Source organism: Ictalurus furcatus, chromosome 9 (genome assembly GCF_023375685.1).
Source record: "Ictalurus furcatus strain D&B chromosome 9, Billie_1.0, whole genome shotgun sequence".
Classification (NCBI taxonomy): domain Eukaryota; kingdom Metazoa; phylum Chordata; class Actinopteri; order Siluriformes; family Ictaluridae; genus Ictalurus; species Ictalurus furcatus.
The window spans coordinates 20,627,025-20,653,658 of record NC_071263.1 but is presented as its reverse complement, the minus strand read 5'-3'; the positions used below and the strand labels follow the sequence as shown (position 1 = coordinate 20,653,658).

Here is a 26,634-nt window from a genome sequence, read left to right as displayed (position 1 = left end):
CTCCTCGTCTTTCCTATACCGCGGTCTCCTGGCAACAGCGCAACACAAGTTCAGACGGACACAGAACCCGGAAGGAACCGCTTTAAATTTAAATATCTGGAACTAGTATTTTTTCCCTGTTAAAAGCAGGCTAGTTATCTCACCCAAAATGGATGCACGCTCTCTCCCTTTGCTGAATAAGAACGACCAGCGTTTTCACCTGGAAGTGGAAAACAGGCTGAAAAATATTTTTGTAACGCAGTTAGAGGACCACGGGTATGATTTTATATGCATACATTCTTTAAACTAAAGGTATAATGAATCAAAGGAAACTACGGAATTGTTATTAAGTGATTTATAACCATTGTGCTGCAGGAAATACGTGTAACAGCCACAGGCATGCATGTAGCTAATTTGCATAATAGTTTCTTTCTTTCGCAGTCTTCCTCATAGCAGAGAAGAGGGAAAGAATGTCAAACACATCCCTGTCATAACAGAGGTATGCATGTTTACACCGCTTCTTCAGTAGAGGGTGAACTCCGGTAATGAGGGCCATTTAAGCACTTTGTTGTGTTTATGTCATATTGTAATACTATTGCTTACAGGCCTGCTATTATTTGTTATTCTATTCTTACTATTACTAAGCCTTAGCTGTAACACCATGTGATCAAAATTTCATGAGCTTATGGATATGATGTCACAGAACTGGGCAAACAAGAAGTGCCAAGAGGTGAATGACAGGTTCCTCCATATCCTTCATCTTAAACCTATAAATCTGTGAACCATAAAGTGTTCCTAATAGTAATTGAATTGTATGTGGACCACACTTCTCCAATAAAATAAGTGTTAAAGTAGTAAAGCTATGCTTGAGGATTTAAAAAAAAAAAAAATCAGACGTTTGAAAAAATACTGAAACTTATTAAACAAAATGTAATTATATATATATATATATATATATACACTGACAGATGAATTGCTAATATGCTAGTATGTTAATATTAAGAGATTGCAGTTGCATTATGTTTTGTATATTTTTATTTCTATTATCTAAATTGATACAACACTTTATACATTGTGACTTACATAAGCTGATAAGTTGAATTAAGTGTTAAATAAGGTAGAATGCTTAAATAAAAATAAAAAAAATACATACATACAGTGTGTTAGGTGATTAATAGCAAATCTATTACATTGTGTTTTGGGCTGCAATGGAATGGAGTTCCATCCAGGTTGTATTCCTGCCTTGAACCCAGTGTTCCTGGGATAGGCCCTGGAACTGCTGTGATTGTAATAGGTGAACACAATTACTGATAATGAATGAATGAATGAATGAAATTTTGGGAAGAAAATCCTGTGGATTTATTTTTTTAGATTACCAGATGTGGGCAAAAATATTTCGGCACAATGAACACTAACCGTTCATCATGTCTCCTTTGAGTATGCATCTCTTTCACTACTGATATGGTTAGAGGGCATCTTTGAGATTTCAGAAATCCCTAATACATTCTTAGTATTCAGTTAATGACAAAATATTGAAGAAGTCAAAACTGCAAATATGGTCCCAGATCTTCTTGACCTCTTACCAGTTTCTGCATGGCAATTTCAAGTTAACACCAACATTTGCAGCACTCTCATGACAGTAGATGTTAATAACATACTTCTACACACGCTAACCTTGCGTGCTAATGTGCAGTCATCTGACAGAATCCTGAAAACGGGTATCAACACTCTTCAAAAGACGCTTGTGCTGAAGACGCAGGTGCAACTGGATGATGTAAACAGGCAGTTACTGCAGAAACGGCTTGAGTTCAAAGATCGAATGCAAGCTCTGGAACAGAGAAGGGCAGCACTTCTGGAAAAACAGGAGGAAGTAGGTTAGATTGAAGTAATGTACCAAGGAAATTCAGGCTTTTTCATACTTTAATGCACCTAATTGTTTGGTTCATCTGATCACATTTCTGATGTCACATGAGATTAATGAGTGCAAATCAGTAAATTATATGGTACTTGAGTTTTTAAAATATCAGTAGTCAAACACATCTTAAAACCTACATCAGCTGAACCTTGGAAAGCAATAATTAGATCAGGAATTGTGTCTCTTCTACAGACGAAAGAGAGGGCAATGAAGTTTGAAAAGTTTGTGGAAGAAAATGAGGTAAAGCGACGCCGTGCTCTGAAGAAATACCAACTAGAGAAAAAAGAGAATGAACTGAGGGAGGAGGAGAAATCCAAACTATATGAAGAACTTGAGCAGCTTCAGCTCAGGTAAAGAATTTTTGAAAAGACAGAAATCATCTCTGGCCACTATAAGTACATTTCAGTACTTATTTATACAACATATTATTAAATGTGTTCTTACTTTTTGTCCACAGGCATCAGCAACTAAAAGAACGAGTTGATAAATATAAGATTTATGAAGAGTATATGATGAAGATTCTAGATTTACTACCAGAGGGTAATATACATGTATATGCTATAATACATAACCAACAGATTTAGATTTTTATCCAAATGTGACTTGAACATTGAATCTGATGAAGCCATTCTTGCTCATGAGGATTTGCATTGCATGTCCTTATGTGCAGCTTATTTAGAATATGGCTCAGATTCTTTGGTGATGCCCATCATCAGACGCCATGAGACCTTGTCCATCACTCAGCAGGACTTGTTGCAACGTCTCACCAGTCTGGCAGAGGAACTAGACCAGGGCCGATGCAACCTGGACTCACTTAAACTGGAGCACAGCACAAGCAGACTTGTATGTGCTTATCAAAGTATCACAACTGTAATGTGTGATTATGTTGACTTTCTTTAGTGTGGTATACCACAGAGTTTGAATGTCTTGGCCAGGATTAAACTATATATTTTATTTTTGGAGATAGATGTCCAATAAGGAGTTGTCAGAACTGCGGACCCAGTGGGATCAAATCAGAGAGAAGAATAAACAACTGGAGATGACCCTGTATATTCAACATGACCAGTCTGTAGACCAGGTCTGATATCTGATGTATAATGTCATAATTTCTGCAGTGCTGTATTAAAGCTTGTTAATGGATTGTAACACAGTCTTATAAAAATACAGATCAAGATTTTTACATTTTCCCCCAAATAACATCTTATCTAGCTAGTTTAAAGCTTTGTTTCTTGTGTGTGGATAGATTGAGGAGATTGGGTGTCTTTTGCTAGCGGTCAAAAATCTTGCACAGCAATGCCACCTGCAACACTATGGACCTTTACAAAAAATGGACTCGCTGACCATGATGGACATGATAAAGGTATCAAAAATGTCACAAATAGTCAGATTATTTGTGTCACTTAGAACACAATGAACACGCGAGTCTTAGTCCGTTATCCACCTGGACAATGAAATGTCAGTTTTATTGTGGGAAAACCCAAAAATTAAGTCTGCTCATATCTATTTCTTCAGGAGTTCATTCTGGAGACTGTGGATACAGAGAGGAGAGCACTGCAGATAACAGACTCCAGTTCAGAACCGATGAAGAGGAGCAGACACAGAGGAAGTAAAGGACCAGCCCTGACTGTAAACAGCTCCAGTAAAGTTAACCTAAAGAGCAGTAGCAAAACAAGCGAAAGTGAACTTCTGAGCTCCTCTAAGATGATGTAATAAAACACATTTCTGACTGATAATAAGAAACTTAAATAAAATAATCAGTTTTTCTTAGCCCACCGTTGAGGGGGAAAAAAAGAGCAATATTTGCCATTTCCTACCTTGAGTGCACTATACACAAAACCTATTGCAAGATGGTACACAAATGCAGCACCTGTGTGTGTGTGTGTGTGTGTGTGTGTATGTTCAAAGAATACATTTGGCATTTTTCTAGCAAATGTGATAACTATGCTAGCATGCATGTCTTCCTTGGAAGAGACAGGACTAGAGCAAAGGTAAAAATATTGGCTTCATGTTGGCCTTAACCCAAAACATTGCCAACCCTGGATTTAAATACTAAATTGTAAACTGTAAATTGTGTTTGTTGCTAGTTTAAATAAAAGAAAAAAATAATTAACTGGTAGCAAATAGAACTGTTCTACACAGTTTTGATTTTCATCATATGGAGAGGCAGTTTGATTTATAAAAAACATATTTCCTAATCAGTGTCTTTTTTCTCCTTCAGTGGTAATATTCATCAAATATAAATAAAAAATTTATATGAATCGAGATGTTCGGTGGCTATATTTGCACTGTGTCCAAGCACCGGACTGGGTTATGGCGCCTCCTGTCGTTAGATAGAGTAACATCAACATAACAAGATACCATATCAATGCAACATAACATAACATAAATGAAAAAGAAAAAGAAAGAAAACACTGTATTCCCTTTAAACGTACTGTGTACGTCCTTTTCCAACAGTTGACTCGTAAAACAATCACCTCTGTCGTAATCATTATGTTGAATCACTTTCACTTTTAAAATCGTTCTGTCCCTTTAAGAAAGACACGCGCTCGTGCATCCGGTATTGGCAAAACATTGCAAAATACTATCTTTTAAAACGTCGCTCGTGTCTAGTTGAGAAAAGCGCTGGGCAGAGCGCGTGTAAGTGTCTGCGTCATCATGGAAGCTACCGTTTGTTCTCTGTTGAGCTTTAGATAGAGACTTCCGTCCTGTGGTTTTGGGAACTAGCCGTCATCACACCTGGGACTGAAAACTGTATAATGTAAGTGTTTAGACGCGAGTGTGTGGTAGATTACACAGAAATTAAATCAAGGAACGAATTGCGTTCATGGACAAATCCGACGTGCGAATAAACAATAGTCAGAATCTCTGTAAATATCTCGGGCCCATGTATGACGCAAATTAACAGCTCGTGCAACCCCTGCTGTTTCAGATGGACGAGTCCACATTAGTCTCCATCAAGGAGGCAACTTCTGCTCAGACACTGGAAGAGTCAAAAGCGGAAAAATACCAGGTATAATCTGTCCTTAAATGAATGATCTTAAAGTGATGATTCTATATAACGCCTGGCTCTACACGAAACACCCAACCACTCGTGTCACACTTTTTCTTGTTTTGTGTAGGACATCTGCCACCAGTTTGGGTTCATCCGCAGAGTAAAGGGAGACGGGAATTGTTTTTACAGGGCTCTCTGCTTTACACTTGTAGAAAGCTTGCTACACAATGAAAGCGCTATACAACGGTACATTCACTTAATTACTACAGTTAATTTTCTGGAACTAGGCTTAACCCAATACCTCACAAAGGGTCTGTCAATTGTGTTTCTCAGATTTAGGGACATGCTGGTAAGAAGTCACCAAGTACTGCTTGCAGCTGGCTTTGATGAAAGTACTTTTAAAGATTTATTTAACACTGTAAGTACATATGATCCAGGAGCTCAAACCACTAGATCATCTATATTATCATCCTGGATGATCGACCACACACCCTGCTAAAAAAACAAAAACAAAAAACCTATCTATGTGCATTTTTATTTTTTTAAGTTTAACAGGGTACTGGAGCGAATTGAAACAGATGCCCGTGAAGAGACCCTGTTAAACCTTTTTAATGACCAGGCTACCTCAGACAGCATGGTGCAGTACCTGAGGCTGCTCACTTCAGCACACCTACAGAGCCATGCTGATTTCTTCCAGCACTTTGTGGAGGCTCCAAATTTAAAAGCTTACTGCACTCAGGTGAGCTCTATTACTATCACCTCTCTTACAGTTATCAGATGAAATTGATAACCTCTTGTTATCTTGTGGTGTCTTAGGAAGTAGAAGCCATGGCGATGGAATGTGATCATGTGGAGATCCTGGCTTTATCTGAGGAGTTGGACATTAGTCTGTGTATTATATCCATGGATGGCAGTGATGGCCACCTTACATACCACACCATTCCAGAGGGATCTCAACCTTCCCTGTATCTTCTTTACAAGACATCTCATTATGACATTCTTTACAAACACAGAGGGCATTGGAAATAATGCTTGGACCAAACAGTCTGGAACCAAATGTTGGACAGCCATCTTCTGCAAGTGAATATTTCCTTAAAATCATGCAAATGGACAATAACAATCTTCAAACATTTTTATACAATTTTCCCAACTGACCATAAACAAGTAACTGTACTGTTATGGTGGCAATGTCCTAATACAAAAATGCATAAAGACAGTTCATGTATCACTAATGGAACAAAGGGTCTTGTTCTTTTGTATAAAACTTTGAATTATATCACCAACCTCTAGTATAAATATAAACTACATTTGCTGCCGTTTCCCTTTCTGGTTCTTTTGTTTCTGTTTTTGTTTTTGGTTGGTCACACTAACGAGAGCTGTTTCATTGGCGAAAGATAGCTCAGGCAGCTGAAGTCTGCCCATCTGAGTAGGGTATTTGGTCTTCATGTGGGCTTTGAAGACTGGCTGGGAGAGCAGGTGCTTCAGGTGTTTCTTTAAGCCTTTCACATGTTTCTGTTGCACTCTTTCAGTCTCTTCATTCCTGTCTCCTCCTACAAGATATAAAATCATATTATTACCTGGTAACAGTGACCTATTTAAAGAACAATCAACACAGCACTAACACTGCAGAATACTTTACAGCTCAACAATACTAACCCAAAAGCAAGTCATCGTCAAGGTCTATGTCCATTTCCTCTGCTGCCTGCCTGAACCAAGAATTGTGCTGCTTCTGTCGGCTGTTGTAGTATTCAATCTTTTCTATTTTTCTTGCCACATTGACACGTTCCTGTAGAATTGATCAGTAGTTACATACCAATTAAGTACATTTTATTGCCACAGACGTTTCCTAGCCAAATTCTATAAAGCTGTATCCTGAAATAGCATCCTAATAAATTTCAAAACATGTAATTAACTCACTTCACAGATAGACAAGGAAACTGAGATTTGATGATATCATTTTCCCTTTTAAGAGTCCTATGAAGTTAGTCTTGATACCTTAATGGCAGTCATGCATTTGCTCTGAACAGGAAACACTGGAAGATCCTCATCCTTTCCCAGCGTCCTATAAATTTTCTTATAATTCATCATATCATCTGGACCAATCAGGAGCAAGCTGAGACCCTCTTTTGCAGCACGAGCTGTACGTCCACTCCGATGGACATATGTCTCAGATGTTCGTGGGACCTTTTCAAGAATGACACAAATAGTTAAGATAGATAGAGAGAGAGAGAGAGAACTTTATTGAGCCCCAAAGGGGGAATTTGGTGTCACAACACAAGAGCAACAGGGAGGACTAAGAATGTAAGAATGAACAGTAAACTCACAATATACCACAAATACAAGGGAATAAAAATATACACATGAATAGCTCTCAAAGTTATTTTCCTGAACAAGTTTACTGTATGAAATATATGAAATACAGGTTGGCAGGTTTAAAACCGAATATTAGACGTGTGATGAGCAGGTGTGGTAGTGTATAAAAATGTACAATAGTCATAAGTAAAATCATAAGTGTACGTGTAAGAAGGTGCAATGACCGTATGTAAAATTGGTTGTGCATTAAACTGTGCAGTAATCCACAAATGTGCATTTTCAAAAGATAATAAACATCTATTGCAAGTGATGGGTTACCTGATAGTGGATGACATGCTGGACATCAGGAATGTCAAGCCCTCGAGCAGCAACATCCGTCGTGAGGAGGACACAGCTATTTTAAAATATAAAGAATTATAATTCCATAATTAAAACGTTTCACCTTGGAATATTAATCATAATAATCCTATTTACTTGTCCAGGGTACTGTAAGGAAGTACACAACATTTAAACAGCTATTAAAACAGGTCAAGTGATGATCAAAAACCCAGGGCATCCTACCCAAAGCTAACCATGAAATCAGCTGTAAGTATTAAAAATAGAACATATAAATACAGAGAGAAGTGACTGTCTCTCACCTCTCCCTCTCTGCAAATCTCTCCAGGTTTTTCAACCGCTGTTTCTGGTGCATATTAGCATGAAGTTGCAGTGGGGTGCAATCCAAAATAGTAAGTAGTGAATTAAGCCTCTTGATGCAGTCAATGCTGTTGGCAAACACCATGCTGCGCCCAGGGTACTGCAGCAGGAAGTAGTACAGATAATAATCTTTCTCCTCCTTGTCACAGTGGATCCTGGTTTCAGTCAGCGTCTCCACTGTGGCCTCTTTCCGAGTGATGTCGATCACTTTAGGCTTGCCTTTGATCCCCACTTTCTCCATGAGCAGCTCCAGCTTGCTGCGCTGCTCCAGCTTCTTTCCTTTCTTGTGCAGCACTCGGGCAGGGAGGCTGTGGATCATGGTCAGTGTAGCGGAGAACACAAACGTCTGTCTCTTCGGGTTGAACTGGGACGTGTTGAGCATCTCCAGCAAGTTCTCAAGCTCAGCAAAATGACCTTTTTCAACCATGCGGTCAGCTTCATCAATGACCAGGCACCTGAGGAGATCATTTTGTGTATGTTATACTGCTATCCACTTGTTTTGTAATAGTTCCATAGTTTAATGAGCATCACTGGCTTGACCATTTGAATGAGCAGTTAGAGAGCAGTAATAACATTATTAAGACAGTAACAATAATAGAGTAATACACTATATGGTGATGTTGCTCAGGCAAATCAATACGTGAAGGGAGTAGTGAAATACATTAGCACCTCATAGCGTTACCTGAGCTGCCTTAGGTTGCGCAGATGAGGATGTTTATCCTGAATCATCTCCCACAGGCGCCCAGGTGTTGCGATGACAATCTCTGGCCTGCGCTTCAACATCCGATCTTGTTTCTGTGGTGCCATCCCACCCACCAGAAGAGCAGTTCTAATATCTGTTTAAAGATAACACAAATCAGTACAGTTCCTACACATGAAGCAAAACATTGTAACAACTTGCACTTTAATATCACAGACCTGTAAACTGTGCTACAGCATCAATATGATGCTTGACTTGCACTGCTAGTTCTCTGGTCGGTGTAAGAACAAGTCCAAGTAAAGGCTGTTTTCCATCATCTTGTTCTTCTCTCTTTGTATTAAAGCTCATGCTCTGGATTGCACCTTCCTCATCAGCTGGTACACCATCATCATCATCTTGAATTTGATGGTCATCAACAGACCCACAATCATCATCCTCATCTTGACCGTCCGCACTACCATCAACCTCTGTAGGATTCTCTTCCTCATGTTCATCGTCTGTATTGTCATTCTGTGCACCAGAGGCTTTGTCTGTGCTTGCTGTTGCTTTGTCTCCACCCGTCTTGTTTGACTGCTGCCCGTCAGCCTCTCCAGAATTAGTGCACTTCTCTATGGACACATCTTTCTCAGAGTCATATTCTGAGTCTCTGACTGAAGGCAAGTAAATGCTCTCCACTTCTGCCACAGAATCAGATTTCCCATCTGCACCTGCATTTTTACTGTCAATGGTTTTCTTCCACTCTAATATACGGTGGATCATCGGAATTCCAAAAGATAAAGTCTTTCCACTTCCTGCAGAGCAATGAGAGAAGATTACAGTGTAAGTTCATGGTGAACAGCACTAAAAGGTGACATTTTTAATGCTGGCTCAGTCATATAAGGTTCCAAGCTCAAAATCTCAAGACTGTTAAGAAACGCTGTAGCCTACATCACAGAATCTGATACATTTTAGCTGCTCTAATGTCTAAACATTGTTCTGAATTGAAAATTACAGTGCGTCATGCTCAACACCAGAAAAAGCTCCATTTATCAAACTCTCAAAAATCTCTTTCCTGTTAAAACAACAACAAAAAAAGGAATGAAAGCTAGAAAGTGCAGAGTTTCTCACATGCACATGTCACATTACCTGTCTCTGCTGCACCCAGAATATCCAGGTAATCTCGAATGGCAGGAGGAAGTGCAAGAGCTTGAATCGGTGTAGGTGCAGAAAATCCAAGTTTGCTCAGTGCCTTTAGCACAGGTTCAGGTACAAACAGCTCGTTCCATGCAGATACATCGGTGTCCTGCCCTGCTGTTTTTGAGAGAGCTGCATCTGCCCAGTTCTTGGCTTTTCTTTTAGATGGAGCCTGGACCTCATTGGCAGTGTCTACTTGGGCATCAGTCTCTTTTTGTTCTGCAGTTTTCTGTTTCTTTTTCTTCTTCTTCTTCTTCTTCTCCTTGGTCTTTTGTGTTGTCTCTGCTGTAAGCTCAGTATAATCATCAGAGTCTTGTGGTGTCTTGCCCTCTCCTTCTTCAGCCAAACAATCTATGTCATCGTAATCATCATCTGTGAACACATCACTCTCACGTTTCTTCTTTTTCTTTTTCCGCTTCTTAGCCGGACTCTCTTCAGATGACAGCTGTAGGACTTTACCCTGATCTCCCTCTAACTTATGTTCTTCAGTTTCAATTTCACTGGCTTTTCTCTTATCTTTCCGCTTCGTTCTGGCAGTTGTGTCCTGTAACAGCCCAATCATGGCTGCAGCCTTTTCAGAATCAACCAGGGAATAATCTGAGAGTTCTTCAAAACACACCACTTCTCCCATGGCCTCATTAGCAAAAATGCTGGGCTCGAGCTCCACAGGCTTCCATTTGCCCTTTACAAGGATCCCTCTTTTGGAAGGTCCAAAGCGCTTCTTCACCTTCATATTTTTGGTATTCATTTTTCTTTATCTGAATAAAGAAAGAAAAAGAACTAACACTTAGAAAAATTACTTACTAAACCTAACTACAGCTGGCGTTGATGTTTGTACTTCAGTCATAACTATAGTCTACAACACTACACTGATGTTCTTTGCTTCCAAACTAGTCTGAGTCTTAACAGTTTTCACGAGGACTCTTATGCACCTCCGTCCAGGAAAAAAAGCCCGCTAAACAAAAATAATTAGCTCCAACACATTATCTGTACGACTGTTATTTATATACATATATAGGTTACTAAACACAATAGACTTGTTTTCAGGTGGTGTCCAAATCATTAGCTCTTATGCTAACGCAGTTTTTATACAGTATCTAATCACGTGCTTTAACTAGTGAACAGAAGCTAAATGCTTTACACAAGGCAGGATTCCTAAATTACTTATGGCTTGAAGAAAGACAAATAATACTCACTGAACGTTCAACCTTTGTAAGAAGTTGAAACTCGTAAAAACTGTTCCTCATGCACATGCACTACACGAGGGCGCTGCCATTACTGTAGCGATGACGACGGATAGGGTTGCCAGATCTTTATAATGAACTCCACCTACCCGACTTGTAAAATTCGTACACCCGTGCGGTGTACAGCAGAGAAGAGTTCACAGTAAACCAGTCAACCAAACACTGGTGGCTCTCACAACACGTCACATTTATCTCATTCGCACATTTATTTACCTACCATTCGAAAATAATACACAAAAATACCCTCGTGCATGTCGACTTTCCAGGGGTCATAGCTGGTTTTCAATAAACTGTCTGCGGACATTTATTCTTAAATTAAAATCTAACTTTTAAATAAATAATGCACATTTTTGCATATAAATACCATTAACACGCATACTAATAATATTAATTTATTTTAATTGAATTCTTAAGTCGACATATATATGTCTTATTAATAACAAACCGTCAGTGGGCGGGGCTAGGCGGAGAACGTCAGCAACACAGTCCTGTCCAAAATGGCGCGCTGAACCCTGCAGTCCTCCTCCAAGTCCGCACTTTGGTGACATAGAGGTTCCCAAGTATGTTCCTCTGCAGACCAGCTAGTAAGATGGACTTACACTAGCAAATGGCTGGATACCAGCAAGTGGTGGGGTTAGGGTAAGGTTTAGGTAAGATAGCCAAAATAATCAAGCTGTACCAGCCATTTGGAGCTGACGCAAATGTTTACGAACACACCTGACCATAATACCCATATGTGGGTTTTTCCCAAATAGTTGCCATAAATTTGAAAGCACACAATTTTCTAGGATGTCTTTGTATGCTGTAGCATTAAGAATTCTCTTCATCGGAACTTGTTCCAGAATGACAATGCCCCTGTGCACAAAGCAAGATCCATTAAGACATGGTTTGCCAAGGCTGGCGTGTAAGAACTCGAGTGGACTGCACTGGGCCCTGACATCAACCCCACTGAACACCTTTTGCATAAATTGAAACACTGACTGTGCACCAGGCCTCCCCTCAATTCAATTAAATAAAATTTTATTTGTATAGCACTTTTAACAATGGACATTGTCTCAAAGCAACTTTACAGAAACATATAAACACAGGATACAGATTTTAAGTGTGTGAATTTATCCCTAATGAGCAAGCCAGTGGTGAGGAAAAACTCCCTAAGATGATATGAGGAAGAAACCTTGAGAGGAACCAGACTCAGAAGGGAACCCATCCTCATATGGGTAACAATGGATAGTGTGAAAGCAAAGGGAAGTTCATTATGGTTTTGATATGAAGTCTGTTTTGTTGAACTAGTCCACTTTTCACTAAAGGAGACAATCAGTGCATGACCTTGCTGATACTCTTGTGGATGAACGAGCCAATCCCCACAGCCCTGCTCCAAAATACAGTGAAAAGCCTTTGCAGAAGAGTGGAGGTTATTATAACAGCAAAAGGAGGGGATTAAATCTGGAATGGGATGTACAAAAAGTACATATGGGTGTGAAGATCATCTGTCCACAAACTTTTGATCAAGTTTTATTTATACGTTTTATGAGCATATATATTTGTAACACTCAGTTTGTGGATTTTATTTTAAATAAACGATAACATGGTACTAAAGGTTTGGCCCCTCCATCTGATTAATCGAAAAACATAATCGGCCGATGAATCGATTATCAAAATAATCGTTAGTTGCAGCCCTAATTACATGTAAAATAATTAATGTGCTAGTGCTGGTTTTATGAAAGTGACAGTGATATACAGAAAATAACATGATATAATACAGTACAATTTCATTAGCATATCTGAAAAAAGCACTTCATTTCCCTGACTGTACAAATGGTTTATTTCTTAGTGGGGTCAATAACCCTGCCCATAAACAACAGACTGTTGGTTGCCTCATGGTAAATAAAAAAGAAGAAAGGCCTGTTCACAATGAAGTTTTCTGGCAGTGAGTATGGTGTGATACCCACGCTTGTAGCTGCTGCTGCTTTGGTGCCTTTTTCATCCACCTCAATCACAGCTTTGTGCAGAACCTGAACACAAATCAAGAGGAAATGCCTGACTTTTTTATTTTTTTAAATCTCAGTGCATTTTTACTACAAACTGAGAAAAAATAATGGAAGCCTCCATGAAAGCATGTTTTGTGAGGAACAAGCTAGCCAGCTAACATTAGTGAACATGAGTTTATTCTTAAAACAGTGTTTATTCTCAAATCAGTGAAATATATGGTCTGTGTTTATGTGTCTGTGTTGATCGATCAAAAGTAAATACTACTATAAAATCATCTATAGTAGTGTAGTAATATTTTATTTACTACTGACAGTGTGAGCAGCCATTTTGATATGCTCAGCTTGGAGTTGAGGAGATTTTCCTGACTTTCCAAGTAGGATTTCCAAATTTGCTTTTTCCTAATCAGAGTTCAGAAAGTCTGAATTGAGCTTTAGTCGAACATAGCAATACTCTACCAAAAAAAGAGCATTGCAGCAGTGCTTTAGTCTTTAGTCTATCCAGCTCCCTCACCCTGCTCAGATAGGTTAAGATAGATACGTTTACAAAGCTTCAACTTTCATGCTAATACAATCGTGCTTGACATCTCATACACTTCATTGCCAACTAATCAAGCCAAGTCTCTGCCATAACTCAACGCAACTGCACTATATAGTTGTATTGCATTCTGGAGACCATCATTTCCTGTCTCTACTATTTCTATGTTCAATTTCTCATCAATACGATACTGAATGTCTCTGGAAAATGGTAAGTGAGAAAAGAAACTCTTTTGTAGTCTGGAGATAACAGTACAACCTAATGGTTATTCCTTATGAAGTTTCAAACTGTTGAATTTTTTTGTCCCCTGTGATAAGCACCAACTTTTCCTGTGGATAATGAAGATACAGGAGCAACCATGAAATTAAAACCAGCACTAAGCATGTCACAAATATTAAAATCTAAACACTTTAAAAAGGTACTGTAAATATAAACATATTTAAATATATTTAAAGGGAATGGTTCTTTATGATCTCCTTGGTATGAATTTCATATTCTGGTTGTAGTTTTAAATCTCAAACTGATTGCAAAAAAAAATAAAAAAAAATAAAATGTTAATATTTTATTAAGCTTATAAGTTACAGAAAGATCCTATGTTAAAATGAGAATTGCTCACTGACCTGGGAGACTTTCAGACCAGGCTCTTGACTCATGCCTTTGAAGTTAGCAGTATCCCTGAAGATATCTTGAATGCCCATTGCTGGGAGAATGGTGTGTAGTGCATAGGACTTCTCCATTGTAAATTTTGGCAGAGAGACATCCAGTTTCCTTGGAATGAAACCATGGGATATTAAACTAGTGTTCTGACTTAAACATCTCATACATCTCAGTATATTTAACAGAAAAGCTCATGTGCAGTTGTATTTCTGAAGCACAAATTACAACAAACATGTAAGTTTTGGCACGAAACTTACTTCTGCTTCAAATTCTTGATCCAGCTAAGAAATCGTTCTGCATTTATTTCATCATCTATAGTAGTGTAATCAGTATTGAGGTTAGGTAGGACAATGAGCATAGCTGCACCACCCAAATAAGGGAGACGCAACACCTTTGCCTTAAGCTCATCATCACTGGCAACAAAGAATTTGTCCACACAGAACATCATGGGAACCTGGACAATGTTGTACTTGTCTACATAAAAGCGACCGCTTTCAGTGCTGTTTGGATTAAAAGGATACTTCCAGGCACCTATATATAGACAAGAGTTGTCTTATTTAAATATATGCATTCAGAATATATGTAGCAGAATAAATAGCATCAATGATATTCAGTAGTTGTCACCCACCCTGAAAGAAGATAGTATTTATCAGCATAATTCTGGTCAAGGGATCAATGCTAGTCACCATCTCCTTCACTTTACCACCGGTTTTCTCCCTCACATGCTTATTGATGATCTCCTTACTGATTTCAGATTTTTTAAAGTCCACATTCTCAACATCAGCATTGAAGAATAACTTGATCTGATCACCAAAAGCCTTCTCTATTTGAAAAGTCAGGTCCACGAAGAGTGCTGTTCCCTGTTCCAACTTCAGTGCTCCATCTTGGCTGATGTTCCCCTGCAGGTGCTGGAAGAGTTGTGGGATGAGCTCCAGCTGCCCAGCCTGATCCAACGCGTCCAGATTCAGTCCTGACAGGATTTCACTACGAGTGGAGTTCCTGGCTGCCAAAGAAAGTGCTGCAAATGCTGTAGAAACACTCAGTGGTGAGAAGAAAATGTTGTCATCATGGCGGCTCGCAATCTTAAGATAAAGGTTCATGGCAAAATCAATGTTTTTAAACGTGAGATCAGTGATGTTAGGAGCATGGGGTTCTGGAGATTGGAGAGAAGGCATGAATGAGGAAGCACAGATCAGAAGGGAAAACACAGCAAGTTCCATGATGTCGTCTTGGTTGATGTATCTTAAGAGATAAAATAGCAAGGTTCTATAAATCAGCATAAACTAATTTCTCACATCAGTCATCTGATTGTAGGGTTGCGGTCATGTCAAAGTTAATATTCGGATTAGATACACTAACAAACTAAATTGTGTTACTATTTCATGACTCTTTTAAAATATTAATATAGAAATTACAAGGTACAGAAACATAATACTAGATAGAAACGGATTTCTCCCCCCCCCCCCCAATTCAATAGCGTACTGAATTAAAAAAAAAATAATAAAAAATTATATCGACAGCTCCGAAACATTAAAATACAGAAGTAATATGTTTAGTTATCAGAATGTAAAAACTATTATATAAAGGAATCTCATTTTTTAACTTACTGACAGATGTCAGAGTCCGGCTGGTCTGTTCTTTGTGTTTGGGGAAACAAAGTGCAAGTGTACACTCAGGATTATCTATTAACAATCGGATGTTCAAACTTGTGGACTCCAGAAAAGAAACGTAATCCATAACAAACCTAAGGCTTCATTGGCAATAAAAAATAAATTAAAAAAACAAATCATCATTTGTGTGTCTGAGTGTGATGGCACTGTCAACATTTTATATTACACCAAACATTGTCTTATTTAAAGAAAAGATCAGTATCTCTTAATCCACTAATAATACACTGTAATCACAACAGGCTCGAGAATCAACTGTAACAACAGACCATTCATGGGAAAAGAACATTTAATTTTAAGGTTAAAAAAAGGAATAGTGATAAATGAATCTGACAGTACTGGTACATGAGTACAAAGAACACAGTCTGAGAGTAAGAGTATGTTCTAAGACAAAAAGCCTTGAATGTCTACTACCTTTTTAAAGGTGCAATAATAATAATAATAATAATAATAATAATAATAATAATAATAAATTCATGTAGTAGCCTATTTATATACACTACCACCATACACACATTAGCATCACACATGTGACTGCTCGCACAACACTCAGCATCATCCCTAGATAGTTGCTCCACTGGACAATCCAGTGTGAGGTACCTGTAAACACTCTCAGTAAAGCTTCATTACTTTACTGCATTGGAAGTGCAGTGAATAATAAGTAGCATCTTAGCATAACGGCCCTGGTAATAGTGGGTTTTCCAATAAGTCCTGGAATACACATTGGAAACAAAGAATTTGTCCCAACAAGATAGTCTTTGATTTATATTACATGACGTGTAGCATTTTTCTGTTTCTCTAAAGATGTTCTGGAAATTGTAATGTTTGAAACTCAAAAGGACAAAAAAAAAAAAAAAAAAAAAAAAAAAACCCTAAATAGATGGAAGGTCAATCTGTATATCTTGTCAAACAGGTGATTCAAAAAGTTCGTTTGAACATTTTTCCACTATTACAACCTTAATCTTGTGCCCCGATAATGACCAATTCCTCTACTTTATGAATGAGCTCAAGAACTTTTAATTCAGTGATTGAGCTCAAACAATGGTATGCTAATTTATTCAACGCTAAACTGGCCAATTTCCTCATGTATGGAATACAATAAAAGGTCATTGATATGGAGGGAAAATAGATTCGTGCCTTTTATGATCTTGCGTTTGAGAGAAAACTAAATTCCATTTGAAAACATTAGGACATATAGGACGACCGATTACACCGTATACTTACATTCCAGTGACTAATGCAGATTATCCGTTAACAGGTGTGCTCTCTATGGGAGCTTGGTGCATACACAAACACACACAAGCAAACACAAAACTAACAAAAGGCTGAATGAAGAATGAACAGCAGTATCTGTTACATTACTGAGGGTTGCATGTCCATACAGTACAGACACTGTCCCTTCCTGTAGCCTCTTATAGACATGAAGCATCATTGTGGAAGGCCAGAGTTCAACTTCAGGTATATACATAATCTGACGTGTTAACTTTTCAGATATAATCGAAAAGTTGAAACTACACCTTTCACTGAACCCAAAACAAAGAATTGTGTATTACTGAGAATTAAGCATCAACCCTCTTGAACAGCCCTTGAATACTAGCCCACCTAAGACAGGTAGCTCATGAGAATTTATACAGAAAAGGTCCCTCAATATATGCCTGGCAAAAAAAGCTACGACCAGATGTAGTCCACCAAGTAAACACAAATGGGTCTAGCGGTCCTGTGTAGCTCCCGCACCCTAAAGAAAGGTTTTAGTTCCCCTCCTTTTTTCCCCCCAGGTTCACATTGTCTTTTCAGTTACCAGATTAAAACATTGATCCACCATAGTTCTTCAGACTCATGAAAGAGCAGGTGTGGCCAATGTTATTTGAGTTATAATTCAAATAACATTGGAGTTATATTAAATTAAATGGCTACATTTATAGATGCTGTGATAGAAATGCTATACCATAGTTAAGCAGGAAATAAGTATACTGGGCTGCTAAGCCCTCCCCTTTTCCCTATCCTAATTTTAAAGTAACAACTGTAAAGAATGAACAGGCATATTTTTCCATGTGCATGTTAGTTATGTCCATGTGATACTCTCAACGAGTGGCCCAAAAGAGCGGTGTGTTAATGGTGAATGGCCATCTGCTCCTTCTTGTCATTCACAATCTGAAGCCGTTTATAGAGGGAAGAGGCTGCGCTTTAAAACAGATGGACGGGCAGCCAGTAGTTGGTTGCGAGAGAGCTCTGGAAATAGATCCCCATAGTCACGGTGTTCACTGGCTGCGTTTACTCCCAGTGTCCTGTTCTTCACCTGAGGATGTAAATGCAAAGAGCAAGTGGTTCAGTTGCTAATATGGCTTGGAAATCCATTTCATTTTCCACCAATATGAGGAACAGCTACAGTGCTACAGCATCATTACAGTGTGAAACAATGGCACTGTTAAACCCAAAATGGAGGAAGGTTTAACATTGTTCCTTTGTCTGATTGACCATCATTTGGTTAACCATCTTACACTAGCCAGAAAAAAGAAAAAAGAAAAAAAAAACCTAAGGAAGATCTCACAGGTTTTTTTCTTCTTTTTCTTAACATTTTGACATATTTCAACTAGATGAGAAGTCAATGCTGTGACAAATTTGATTCTAGACAAAAACATGAAATGAAATAAAAGGACATTCGAACAACATTACTACCACAATACAGACCTCAGAAAATCAGCACATTTTTCAGGTTGGTCTGTGTGAGAAATTAACGGATTTGCGCAGGATAAAAAAAATAAACTGGCAAAATGCTGCTTTTAACTGCACAAAACCAGATTTTTAAAATTCAGTGGTTGTTTATGGCTGCGTCCAAATCACATACTACGATAGTACCTACTGCATTCGATTCAGTACCTATGGCTCGGCCATTGATGCAGTACGTACTGATCAGTGTAAGCGGTAAGCATGAATAAGAATCCGGACGTACTACGCGGATTCTACCGGCTCTTCTGCACCAGTATCCACAGCTTCCAGTGGTTCCATACTGCAGAATCGAGGCGGAAGAAGTAGGTCATCCAGGTATTTCTCACGTACTGTTTTATGAATACTGAGAAATCGGACATGCTTCTCCTTTGGCATACTGCTTTTCACCTACTGTGGATTAGGGTAGTAGGGATATTCAGACGCAGCTTGTGTGATTGGTGTTACATGTTGTCTGATGTGGTACATGTGAATAATCATCCCAGCACCCACCCAGGAACTAATGGTACCTGGGTGGGTGCTGGGGTGATTATTCACATGTACCATTAGTTCTTGCTCTTCCTTAGGTTACTCTGCCCAACCTAAACATTTATACACTTTTGTCTTTTTATTTAGCAGGCAATATATACTGTGTATATGACCTCTCAGATTAGAAATTTTCAAAATTTTACAAAATTTCCTTTCCAATCCTTACCAGATATTTGTGTGTCCTGCTGATGTGGAGAGGTGACTTGAGCTTGTTGCTGGGACTGCCTACATGGTTGAGCAAAACACAGGAACCCAATAAAATCTAACACAATATGTGCATATGTATTATATAGCACGGGAGGAAAGAAGACTCAAAATTGTCTAACCTGTCAAAGTAGGCTTGTCTTCTCCTGCGGAGCTCTTCTGCTGTTAGGCTTTCTGTCTGTCCACCTGTAGTGCTTTCTGTGGAACCTGGAGCTACTGCCGTACTACCTTCTTTGGGAACTATAGGGTTGCTGCTCCCTGAAGCTCCTGCAGGATGGGGAAAATATCCATGTGAGTATAGCAAAAGCACAAAATTCTAATATGCTTTCATATGGATGGTCTAAGCACATTTTCCAACATGTACATATACAGAGCTAGACTACTAGCTTTTGATAGTGTTGAAACAAATGTGTCCAAGAGCTGTTACTTTTTATACAGAACTGACTGTAAATGCCAAGTATGTTATTAGATGCTTTGTGAGTTACAGGTGGAGTGTCTGAGGCTAAGAATCTTGTACTGACCACTTGACAAATTGGTCATTCACTGCCAAAGATATAAATATATCAATATATAAATATAAAAGCTCTTGAATTCTCCTTTTTTTTTTTTTTTTTTTTTTTTAAAAAAAGATCATTTAAATGAATATCGGCTTTCACTAAAACAACAGGAGATTTAAATGCTCTGCACAGAATTCAGTAAATCTTCACACAAATCTCCTTAAGACAATTACATGCCAAACCTTGCTGATTAGATCAGGACATAAGCCTGCCCACTGCACATGTCCAAAATCTGATAAGGTTCCAAAAGTGTTTGTGACTTGTGTGTCTGCCTCAGGGAGGCCACATCCACTGCACTGCTACTAGAGTTTAATGATCATTGACAAATGTCCACATTTTGATCATTATTAAAGCCAAAACAAACAGCTGTGACTCAACACAGCCTTGAAATAGTTACACAGTGCCTATGCTGAATGTTGTTAAAAGCTAAGGAATATTACAAAAATATCTCTGTAAAGAACTTATTTTCAGGCGTCTAAACATGTTATCAACATAACACTAAAAAAGGAGAAAAATATAATTGGTTAAAAAGGCAGAAATATGTGTATGTATTGTGTGCATACAGAATGGAGTATGCATGTCCCATTTTAAATTCTGAATAGGACAAAAGTTAAAATTCCACTAGATTAGGTGCTCTCTTACCCTGCATACTGAGCTGTATGGCTCTACGCAGATCAGCCTCCTCATCCTCCACTTCTATGTCCTGTCTACTAAGAGCCAATGCTTTTCTCAGCTCCTCGTCATCCTCATCTACTACACCCTGTTCCATATCATGCTGTGTCTCCACACCATGCTGCACAGTGGGCCTGAAGAATGAGAAATTAATCATTTAAACTAAAGTACATCAACAATCTGGGGTTTCCGTTCGTTGATTAAAGCATGTGAAGCTCAAAACCCTAACTTAACTAACCACATCATACTCTACAGGTTTCACAATCAACACTCAGCCATAGCATACTATAAATGGAACATTTCCTATTCAATACAAATATATGTTACAAAGAGATTTAAATCAGTTATTGATATTGCAACCTGGTGCATTCAACTTAAAGTAAATAATCTGTATTGGGTAGGTTTCTGTTGAGAACACAGTGCCAGGCTTGTGACTCCCCACCCCTGCCCGCTTGTCTGAGCCTCGTCCTCTCCTATGAGTTTTGGTCGATGCTGTTGTTCCACCCTCATTATCTGCAAAAGTTGGTCTGCTTCGCATTCAGGCAAATTCCCTCGAATGACAAAGATGGAATAGCCTAAAGACAGAAAAGGATAATACACATATACCGAGTGTCTTCTTTAACCACAGTCACTGAAAGTCTTTCAACAGTGGAAATGTAAAGCATGCTGACCTTCTTGCTGTAATTGTGCTAGGAAAAGTGCAAGGTAAGTATCTGATATCAGCTCTGGTCCCGTTAACAATGAGTTCAAATTAAACCACTGCAAAAAAAAAAAAAAAAAAAAGTGCAAAAACAGACAATATAGTATAAAATATCATTGCTTTGCAAAGATAAGTATGACAAAGAAAAAGATTTTGTTTTATATTCACCCAAATTTTGGAAGTCACATCAGTGACACCTTCGGGTACTTCACTTAAAACCAATTAAAGTTTTTCCCCTATTTTTAGAATTAGCTTGGAAAATTTGTCTTTGTGATTTGTCTTGATAAAATGTATTATTGTTCAGACATCATACCTGATGTCCCAGTTTTCGTACTGTAAACCAATGCTCTTTGTAGTTACATATAAAGGCTTTTTCATTTCTGAAACCACAGACGACAGTCTAGTTAATATGAATTATATCAATCACAGGAAGAATATTAGTAGGAGAAATATGAGTCACGGAAAGGCACAGGAAAACTTACACTGGGTCTATCGTTAGTCGCTGGTACTCGCGGCTGTTGAAGAGGATCAGCTCCAAACCCCAAACACTTAGAGCGTTACTTATCACCTGCCATGATGACAGAATACCAAAGCAGTCAGTTTCCTGCAGTCCATCCCAATAGTAAACAAACTAACATCACTAAACAGCCACATCACTTCAAACATCAGAACGTTTATGGTTTCTTGTCATTATCAAAAGATTTTCATCTGGATCATTCAGTTTCACTTGTCATCAGCTTAAATTGTGATAGTGATACCACCTGGATCCAGATGAGGGCAGTGTTAAGCCTTGCTATCAGGCAAAATCTGCATCAGTTCAAATGTTAAAATATCTCTGGGATTCAGAAACAATCATCTCACATATTTAACAATCCATCTATAAGTGTTGAATTTGAGAAAATGAAACATACCTCATACTACAGCACACATTAGTCATATCACAAGATTTACAACATATTACTACACAAATTAGTACAACAAAAACAGTAGCACTGTGTATGCAACTAGATAAGCATAATACAATACCAATTAATAAAAAGAAAACATTTTGTCTGTTGCGTGGTGTTATATAACCGGTCCTCCCAATCTGCACAGGAATAAATATAAAGAGAAGTCTTAGTGTTTAGAATTTTTGGGGCTGAAATTTTATTTCCAAGTGCTTCTTGGTGCTTGGACATTTTAACGGTACAGAAAGCAAACACCTCGGAAGCTGCATGGCTTATCCGACATGACAACACACATACAAACCAGCCACTTTAATAGGAACACCTGTAGCTTTATTCATTCATGCAATTATCCAGTTAACCAACCATTTCACAGCAGCACACAAAATCATGCACGAATCACTCTTTACCACCGTGGTGAGCAGAAAAAGTATCTTAGAATGCACAACATGCCAAAACTTAAGGCAGATGTGCTACAACAGTGGAAGACCACAACGGGTTCCACGAACAGCAATCTGAAGGCACAATGGGCTCAGGTTTGCCTAAACTACACAGCTGAAGACTGGAAAAACTTCACCTGGTCTTTTTCCAATCTTCACCTGGCCAACGTGTTTTCGTGCCTGAGTGATTTGTGCATGATTTTATGGACTGTACTGCAACCACAAGATTTGCTGATTGTATAAATGCATGTGTGAGCAGGTGTACAGGTGTTCCTAATAAAGTGATACAGAGTGTACATACATACATACATACATACATAGACAGACAAGACACATGGATGAACACACACACACAATTTTTATGTATTACAAAAGCCCCAGTGACTTGACATGAATCAATACTGAAATTACAGAAAGTTTCTCACTTGAATAGAAAAGAAGCCGCTGTCGTCCATGTTTCCGGACGGTTGCTAAAACAACACAGAACACACACACACACAAAAAAAAGACATTGTTAAGTTAATTTACACTACAGAAGTTTTTTTGTTTTCTCCTGACCTTGACATAACAAAATAGTAATTTTCTCATGATCATGATGTGTACTCAACATAACTGTGTACTTGACATAACATCTGCGTAGATAGATAATTTTTTTTTTGTCCTTTTTGAATTGTGTTCAGGTGCGTAGAAAACAAACACAACACCATACATATTAACCATCAAAACATTCACAGACATAGAGGAGAGAAGAAATAAACAAGAAAAAAAACAAGAGAAAACATCAGAATCATACAACAAATGCCAGAGCATAAGATGGCATAACAATGGCTGATTACCTATGTGTTTAACGCTTGTATAACCATAGGAACAAAACTCCTACCATAGCTGGCCATTCTGCATATGGGTAATATATACCTACGGCCAGAAGGAAGGTGGTTGAAATACTGATAAAGTGGGTGGTCTGGATCATTTAAAATTTTATGTGCCTTCTGGAGCGTATATGAAATGACACAGTCCAATAAATTAGGGGTGGGAATCCCAATAATTTTTCTCACATCTGTGTACTCGACATAACATCTGTGTACTTGACGTACCATCTGTGTGCTCAACGTAACATCTCTGTACATATCTGTATACTCGACGTAACATCTGTGTACTCGACGTAACATTGTTTTTAATAGTCTTGGAGGCAGCAAAAGCTTAGTGCAATCCCACAGCATCATGGATGAACAAATCCATTTAACTTCCATCAGAGTCTCACTCAAGCTGAAACAGATCTCTATCTGTCAGTGATTGATAACTTCCACATTAGTGTCCGAAACTTGAGAAGGAGGCCGTCAGGTCTACAACTTTATCATCGAAGACAACACAGAGACCCTGAACATGTAGTCAGTTTCATTGCCAGACAACCTGAAAGACTTAGACAGCCGCATGGCTACAGAATGATGTTTGAAAGATGACGTTTAAATGCTTTTAAGTCGTGATCATGAGAAAACAAGAAAGAAATAGAGTAATAATGCATGGCCTCTAAGGGCTTTCGTATTATACAAATCCAACAGCAGTAAAGAATACCCACAGCCAGATCAACTCGTTTTCATACCTGTAGAAAAGTCCTGTACTCCTCACTCAGCAAACCACCTTCAGCCATTCTCATCCTCTCCTCTTCATCCAGCTGATGTGCGATAGAGGACAGATCAACAGGAGTGAAGTATTCTCCCTGCAGCAGGTTGTTCAGGCAGTGCTGAGCACACAGAGAGCCTTCTTGCTGTAAGAGAAGGACATTTTCATACAACACTTTACTGACACTGGACAAAGTAAAACTACGCAGACAATCTTTAAAACAGCTGACAGAAAAAAAAAACCCAGAACCGCCAGTTACCAACCAACATCTTCAGACTGGGAAAGACGGAAAATATCACCATGAGCCTAAAGTGTAAACTGTAAAAGATCTCTCTCTTGAGCTAGCTAAGCAACGAGCTAACGCTAGCCAGTCCGTAAAAGCTAGTTCCTCGAGCTAATATATCTACCTACTTAGCATGTAAGAACGACTGAAACTCATCTACATCGCAATTAAAATAATCGCATCATAAACACGTATATGTAAACAATAAACAAGCGTGACAGAAGTACCGTCACTCTCACGAGACTGCCTGAGTTGTGTGTTTGTAGCCTGTTAGCAAGCTAGGCTAACTAGCAAGTTATAAACCTGGCGAGCTACAAGCACAAACCTCCGAGACGCGTCTTTTTGATAACACTCCTTTCTTTACAACTACACCGCGCAGTCAGCTGAAATTACTGGACATTAGTTACGTACAATAAAGAAAACAACGAACAGAACTCACTTTTTCGTGGAAGATAGACTCCATGTTTAACTGGTCTGTGGAGAATCATAGCTACCGCCGACCTTTGACCCCTGATGCTGTCAGCCTATCGTGAATGGACAGTCACTCACCTCAAATACACGCCATATTAGGGTTTTGTTGTTGTTGTTGTTTTTATTTTATAATATGTATAAATTATGTTAACAATAAGAAAAGTTATGTCTTTATTAAACAACTAGGGCTAATCAGTATATTAAATACTCTTGTTATCGTTAAGTTCTTAAGATTTCTTTTTGTGAAATAAACTATTATTTAATTATATACTCATGTATTTATGTATGTATATATGTATGTATGTATGTATGTATTTTTGTTACTTTTATTTGTTTCCTGCCTTGTGTGTATTTTGAAAGTATTCACATTTGCACTGAATACTTTGCATCAACAAATGTCCAGTTATTCCTAGGGTCATTCTATAATTGCGAGTACATCTCATGTCCGTGGGATTTATCTTTAACATATTTTCATCAATATGTATCACCAATGCTTTATTTTCCTAATACAAAATAATATTTTCCCAAATCCCACCACTACATGTGGGAAAAGCCATGTCTTTTTTTTTTCTTCAAAAAGAAGGTGTATTTCACATAAAACCCTGGTATTCAGTTCATTCAACTCAATTAAGCATGAAAATGACCTCAAATATAAATTCATTTCAAAATTTTGCCTTTAGAAAGATTAGATAATCAAGACATTTGGGTGTGTACTACAAAAATAAAAAGTGTTTGTTGCGATATACGTTATTTTATGTGCGTCTGAAAAACCGTTGTCTACTAAATTACTCATTACAAAAATCCCCTTCAAAAAGGAATGCTTTTTGCTCAAATCACAGAATTTTCATAGCATTATGTCAATTCCTCAAGAAGCACATGAATGAAGGACTAGAAGGTATGCCCTCTCTCTTTTCCTAAATATTTGTTAAAATGGCACCCTGTGTCAAGAGTAGATTAATGGACAGTCAACAGTGTTCAGAAAATTCAGAAAATTCAGAAAATGTCAGCTAAGTTACCCATCAACTGTTTTACCCAGTAAAGGTAACCTAGTGGACAATAGGTAACATAGATGACATGTTGTTGTCATTGTTGTTGTTGTTGTTGTTGTCATCTTTATTGTTCAATATGTTGATGTTTTTAAACAAATGTATCTATTAATTTATTTTCAGTGTTTCAGACTTTAAGTCTGTTAGTGAACTGGAAATCGGAATAAACGTCAGCCATGCCCAGCTAATGAAGCATAGCATTTCATTCAACATGATGGAACGATCTTGGCCAAGATGACAATCTAAATCACAATTTTTGGATCAATAAAAATAAAATCATAACCATTGTCAGTATTAATTTCTTTGAAAAATGCCATTATTATCTTTCCACTTATTAAAATCAGGTCACCAAAGTCACAAATCCCAGCATAGCATACACAAAATATCATGATCATCAAATTCAAGAGAAGAAATAATTCACCTCATTGTCATATCATTTGTGTTTTGATTTTTTTTTTCAGTCCTCCTGATTACCAGAAGATTAGATGAGCTGAGTAAACTAAGAAAAAAGTCGGGGGGGGGGGGGGGGGGGGGGGGTCATGTCTCCTGGTCAGCACAGCTGTTCAGGATCTCTTCCATCCTCGTG

At 38.2% G+C, this 26,634-nt stretch overlaps 4 protein-coding genes across 8 annotated transcripts; 1 reads left to right on the top strand and 3 right to left on the bottom strand.

Annotated features, from left to right (window-relative positions):
* Nucleotides 1–33: 33 nt before the first annotated feature.
* Nucleotides 34–6,202, top strand: si:ch1073-416d2.4 (protein Hook homolog 1). 5 transcript variants are annotated; one of them, XM_053632476.1, is made up of 14 exons: nucleotides 34–255; nucleotides 421–478; nucleotides 1,673–1,849; nucleotides 2,087–2,244; nucleotides 2,352–2,434; nucleotides 2,586–2,737; nucleotides 2,862–2,972; nucleotides 3,138–3,254; nucleotides 3,407–3,520; nucleotides 4,824–4,904; nucleotides 5,014–5,132; nucleotides 5,220–5,304; nucleotides 5,434–5,625; nucleotides 5,703–6,202. In XM_053632476.1, exons 1-14 carry the CDS (start codon nucleotides 149–151, stop codon nucleotides 5,913–5,915), a joined length of 1,767 nt encoding a protein of 588 aa, XP_053488451.1. In that variant the 5' UTR covers nucleotides 34–148; the 3' UTR covers nucleotides 5,916–6,202. The 5 variants fall into 5 exon arrangements, with proteins under 5 accessions (XP_053488451.1, XP_053488450.1, XP_053488449.1 ...); XM_053632475.1 differs by having other exon boundaries at nucleotides 2,574–2,737; XM_053632474.1 differs by having other exon boundaries at nucleotides 2,565–2,737.
* Nucleotides 6,178–11,201, bottom strand: ddx24 (DEAD (Asp-Glu-Ala-Asp) box helicase 24). The gene is made up of 9 exons (XM_053632471.1): nucleotides 10,965–11,201; nucleotides 9,721–10,526; nucleotides 8,814–9,386; nucleotides 8,578–8,731; nucleotides 7,838–8,350; nucleotides 7,518–7,593; nucleotides 6,882–7,070; nucleotides 6,543–6,672; nucleotides 6,178–6,436 (listed from the first exon to the last, which is right to left on the bottom strand). Exons 2-9 carry the CDS (start codon nucleotides 10,514–10,516, stop codon nucleotides 6,189–6,191), a joined length of 2,679 nt encoding a protein of 892 aa, XP_053488446.1. The 5' UTR covers nucleotides 10,517–10,526; nucleotides 10,965–11,201; the 3' UTR covers nucleotides 6,178–6,188.
* An 814-nt stretch (nucleotides 11,202–12,015) lies between these two features.
* Nucleotides 12,016–15,915, bottom strand: serpina10b (serpin peptidase inhibitor, clade A (alpha-1 antiproteinase, antitrypsin), member 10b). Its single transcript, XM_053632480.1, has 5 exons — nucleotides 15,800–15,915; nucleotides 14,821–15,434; nucleotides 14,450–14,723; nucleotides 14,156–14,303; nucleotides 12,016–13,024 (listed from the first exon to the last, which is right to left on the bottom strand). The coding sequence occupies exons 2-5, from the start codon at nucleotides 15,410–15,412 to the stop codon at nucleotides 12,833–12,835; spliced, it is 1,206 nt and encodes a 401-aa protein (XP_053488455.1). The 5' UTR covers nucleotides 15,413–15,434; nucleotides 15,800–15,915; the 3' UTR covers nucleotides 12,016–12,832.
* Nucleotides 15,916–16,130: 215 nt separating this feature from the next.
* On the bottom strand, nucleotides 16,131–25,054 carry atxn3 (ataxin 3). Its single transcript, XM_053632481.1, has 11 exons — nucleotides 24,971–25,054; nucleotides 24,229–24,393; nucleotides 23,054–23,098; nucleotides 21,727–21,812; nucleotides 21,558–21,624; nucleotides 21,216–21,303; nucleotides 20,987–21,119; nucleotides 20,515–20,678; nucleotides 19,438–19,582; nucleotides 19,278–19,336; nucleotides 16,131–18,155 (listed from the first exon to the last, which is right to left on the bottom strand). The coding sequence occupies exons 1-11, from the start codon at nucleotides 24,992–24,994 to the stop codon at nucleotides 18,118–18,120; spliced, it is 1,014 nt and encodes a 337-aa protein (XP_053488456.1). The 5' UTR covers nucleotides 24,995–25,054; the 3' UTR covers nucleotides 16,131–18,117.
* Between the last annotated feature and the right edge of the window lie 1,580 nt (nucleotides 25,055–26,634).